Source organism: Homarus americanus, unplaced genomic scaffold, assembly GCF_018991925.1.
Source record: "Homarus americanus isolate GMGI-L3 unplaced genomic scaffold, GMGI_Hamer_2.0 scaffold20565, whole genome shotgun sequence".
Lineage (NCBI taxonomy): Eukaryota > Metazoa > Arthropoda > Malacostraca > Decapoda > Nephropidae > Homarus > Homarus americanus.
The window spans coordinates 43,374-47,905 of record NW_024730279.1 but is presented as its reverse complement, the minus strand read 5'-3'; the positions used below and the strand labels follow the sequence as shown (position 1 = coordinate 47,905).

General features: G+C 41.0%; 1 protein-coding gene across 1 annotated transcript in view; it reads right to left on the bottom strand.

The window, feature by feature from the left end:
• Positions 1–287: 287 nt before the first annotated feature.
• LOC121866952 (proton myo-inositol cotransporter-like) overlaps positions 288–4,532 on the bottom strand; it is a 15,153-nt gene continuing 10,908 nt past the window's right edge. Inside the window, 7 exon segments of the mRNA XM_042366714.1 lie at positions 288–493; positions 666–818; positions 1,040–1,178; positions 1,456–1,564; positions 1,771–2,040; positions 2,359–2,462; positions 3,123–3,228. Coding sequence (XP_042222648.1) covers positions 348–493; positions 666–818; positions 1,040–1,178; positions 1,456–1,564; positions 1,771–2,040; positions 2,359–2,462; positions 3,123–3,228 — 1,027 coding nt within the window. The 3' untranslated portion in view covers positions 288–347.

The window sequence follows — 4,532 nt, the reverse complement described above, 5'->3', positions numbered from 1 at the left end:
CCTAATCTACCCTAATCTAACCTAACCTAACCTTTCCAACATTAATCTACCCTAACCTACCCTAATCTACCCTAATCTAACCTAACCTAACCTTTCCAACATTAATCTAGCCTACCCTACCCTAATCTACCCTAATCTAACCTAACCTAACCTTTCCAACATTAATCTACCCTAACCTACCCTAATCTACCCTAATCTAACCTAACCTAACCTTTCCAACATTAATCTAGCCTACCCTACCCTAATCTACCCTAATCTAACCTAATCTACCCTAATCTAACCTAATCTAACCTTTTCAACATTAATCTAGCCTACCCTACCCTAATCTACCCTAACCTAACCTACCCTCACCTCCTCCTCTTGAGTCCAGCTAAGAGGGGACCAGAAAATAGTGATTCAATTTCTTCCAATGGGACGCCTCTTGTTTCTGGTAACAATGTGTACAATGTTACCAAACCCAATGTTGCCAGACCCATGTAGAAATAAAATGCACCTAGAAAAAAATACAGTACATTACAGAATTTAGAAAGTACATTACAGTATTTAGAAAGTACATTACATAATACAGACACAGAGAAAATACCTCTTATATATCACTGGTTGTAGATTCAATCACTTACCACTAAACTACTTATATGTCACTAACTACCAAACCACCTCGTTACCGTATTTCAGGAGGATTTCAGTCAGGGTGAGGAAGGTTAACGACACCAGTAAGTTCGACGCCCAATTGACTGAGGTAGTTAAGCTTGTACAAGTCGCTCGCGCCCAACCAGGGAAGATTTCACTGTTCAGAGTCCATGGCATTGGGCCCATACCTACATAAATACCTACATAAATACCTACATAAATACATAAATACGTACATACATACATATATAAAGTTGTATGTTAGGTTAATCCATTTTTATGTCATTTTAGTTAAATTACAATTGAAGTTTATAGAGAACACAGGTTTACAGGTCACCATGTATAATAAAAATTAAAACAAATGAAAATAAAATAATATCAAATAAACAATAATTCCATAAATACTCACCAGGGGAAAAGAACAATAAATAGAGTCCTAATACGAGTACAGACATCCAGGCGTACTCATAGGGACACCAGTCATAAGCGAATGTTATTTCTCCAGAGTCCAATAATGTCGAATTAGAGCAGAGTCCTGACGTACTCATCTAGGGGTGATAAGGTAATGGGTAATTATGTACTAAGTGAGAGTACTCTAGTGGTCAGGTTAAGGTACATGAGGGTTAGGTTAAACTAAAGCACTTAATCTAACCTAACTTAACCCACGCTAAGCACACCCCCTCACCAAACCTAACCTAACTTAACTTAACCTAACTTAACCCACCCTAAGCACACCCCCCACCAAACCTAACCTAACCTAACTTAACCCACCCTAAGCACACCCCCCACCAAACCTAACCTAACCCCAAAGAGAATCATCCGTACCTGGTCGTAAGTCGAGTGATTAGCCGCCACACAACTTGAATTGTTGACATCATCCACTTCACCATGAAAACAGAATCCGCATGCACTTAGGCTCGTACAAATACCACACCTGTTGGATATATATATACATAGGGATATACACATTATGGGATATATACTTGGTGATGTATATTAGTTTTGGATTAATTTATATACATATACAGAGAATTATGTATATTCCTCCCTCCCTCCAACTCACAGTGTCTCAGGAAGCAGGAAGGGAGGGGGAGAGGGGATACTACTCAAGAACACCCAATACAGTATCACACAACTTACGTATCAACCTGGCATTCTATATCATGGCCGGGCATCTGTACCCCTGGACTGTGGGTATATGCCATTTGAAAACTCATACCCAGAAGAAATAATGACCCTATGACCCCCAACAGTGACCCCAGGATGAGAGGTCGTCGGCCCACGCGTTCAACAAGCCACAGACCAATAAACGTGCCGAGGAAATTCATGGTTGATGTGGCAGCAGCTAACCAGATGGCCGTCGCCTCGTCCGAGACTCCTGCCATGGTGATTATTGACGCACTGTAGTACCTGGGAGACAGTGAGAGACAGGGAGGAGTTAGTTAGTGAGAGACAGTCAGTAAGAGACAGTTAGTGAGGCCCTGTCTAAGTTATATTCAATCTGTCATAAGTGGAAGAAATTACAGTAATAATTCTTGATAATTTTATGTCTAATTGTATTATAATTAACCTAACCTAACACTAACTTAACCTAACCTAACACTAACCTAACACTAACTTAACCTAACCTAACACTAACCTAACACTAACTTAACCTAACCTAACACTAACCTAACACTAACTTAACCTAACTTAACACTAACTTAACCTAACCTAACCTCTACTCACATGACAGTATTGATGCCAGAGAGCTGTTGAAAGAGCTGAAGTAGGCAACCCAACACAAGCGCTCGACGGACAGGACGCGACCTCAGGACTTGACTGATTCCACCCTGTGAGGTGAGGGAATTTTTGTTATTATTTACATAGAGTTCAATGTTATAGTAGTTGCTGATTTCCACGACAATTTAAATAATGAGTTACTTAATGCACAAAGGCAGAACATACCATACAGAAAACTCAGATCAGACAACAATGACCCTAAATGGATGAATAATTATTTAAAGAATATTATTGGACAAAGGAAGGCTATAGGTAGGAGAATAAATCGTGGTGAAATTTACCTCTGAGATTATTATGAGGTATTGGCCAGTAGGGTTAAGACTGAGATAAGGAATTTAGACTTAGGCGCGAAATAGGTAAACATTGGTTTGGTAACAGAGTAGTGGATGAATGGAACAAGTTACCAAATATCATCATTAACTTGAATACGCTGAATAGCTTCAAACATAGGTTGGATGCTCATAGAGGTTGGGTGTAAATGGGACTGCCCAGTATGGGTCAATAGGCCGGCTGCAGTTTCTTCCATTCTTATGTTGTTATGTTCTTATGTAGTGGGTTAGGTTAGGTTATTGTTAGGTTGGGTTAGATTAGTGTTAGGTTAGTGTTAGGTCAGGTTAGTGTTAGGTTAGTGTTAAGTCAGGTTAGGTTAGTGTTAGGTCAGGTTAGTGTTAGGTTAGTGTTAAGTCAGGTCAGGTTAGTGTTAGGTTTACCTCATGAGAATTTTCCGTGACGGCTGTTTTGATTGCTTCCAACTCCAGGTCAATGTCAGAGTGTTGTGGCCTGATTTTCTGTAGTACACTGTGGGCCTCTGTTATCCTGTACAGTACAGTACAAAAAGAAAATATTCATTAATATTTTAATAACTGTATGCAGGGTGAAACAAAAATATAAATGGCAATATTCTGTTACGAAAATGAAAATAATTAATAATTTTTCGATAATTACGGTAAGTCCTCGCTTAACGTCGTCCCGTTTGACGCAGAACTTTAGAGACCAAAGATTCGTTTAACGTCCCGGTGATCCGGTACTACGTCGTTTTGCGTCGTCACGGACTACATTTTACCGTGCATCACCCTGTGTCGTCTAGCCATGCTATGCTCCCTCGCTCGGCTCAGTCTCAGTGAGTCGCCACCCTCCTCCTCTGCTCCTGCCCGCCTCCTCCACTACCCACCACACACTCGCTCCACCACCTCCACCCATCAGTGAGTACCATTACAAACTTAGTAGTTGTATAAGTGAGCATTATTTTATATAGAAGGAGTTGTTGTACGCGTCAATGAAAAAAAGTGGCGTCGCCAGCGTGAACGGCCGAGAAATTTGATGCCGTCAGCTTCAACGAGTTTTCAGTGACGTACAAATGCAGCCCCGAAATGCGTATTCTCCCGTGTATGGTGTATGGGAGTAACATCTGCACAATAAACACATCTTCATTCATTTTTAATCGTTTATATGATTTATATTATATTTTAATTATTCATTTGTTCCTCACAAGAATCCTACCATCTCAAAATGCTTGTTGCTCATTCTGCTACTCTTGGCCCTCAAGACGTCCTTGCCCATGGATCAAAGAGAAGTTGGGCAACATAACTCCAGTATTTTATCTAATTCTTAAGATAAAATTGATCCACTCAACATTGTTTCGTATGACGTCGTGTTTTGAGGAGCGTAACCCCGACGATAAGTGAGGTCCCCCTGTACAGTAGTGTGATGGGTAGTAGTGACGATTGTAATACACCGAGGTCCCCCTGTACAGTAGTGTGATGGGTAGTAGTGACGATTGTAATACACCGAGGTCCCCCTGTACAGTAGTGTGATGGGTAGTAGTGACGATTGTAATACACCGAGGTCCCCCTGTACAGTAGTGTGATGGGTAGTAGTGACGATTGTAATACAGCGAGGTCCCCCTGTACAGTAGTGTGATGGGTAGTAGTGACGATTGTAATAGTGACGATTGTAATACAGCGAGGTCCCCCTGTACAGTAGTGTGATGGGTAGTAGTGACGATTGTAATACACCGAGGTCCCCCTGTACAGTAGTGTGATGGGTAGTAGTGACGATTGTAATACAGCGAGGTCCCCCTGTACAGTAGTGTGATGGGTAGTAGTGACGATTGTAATACA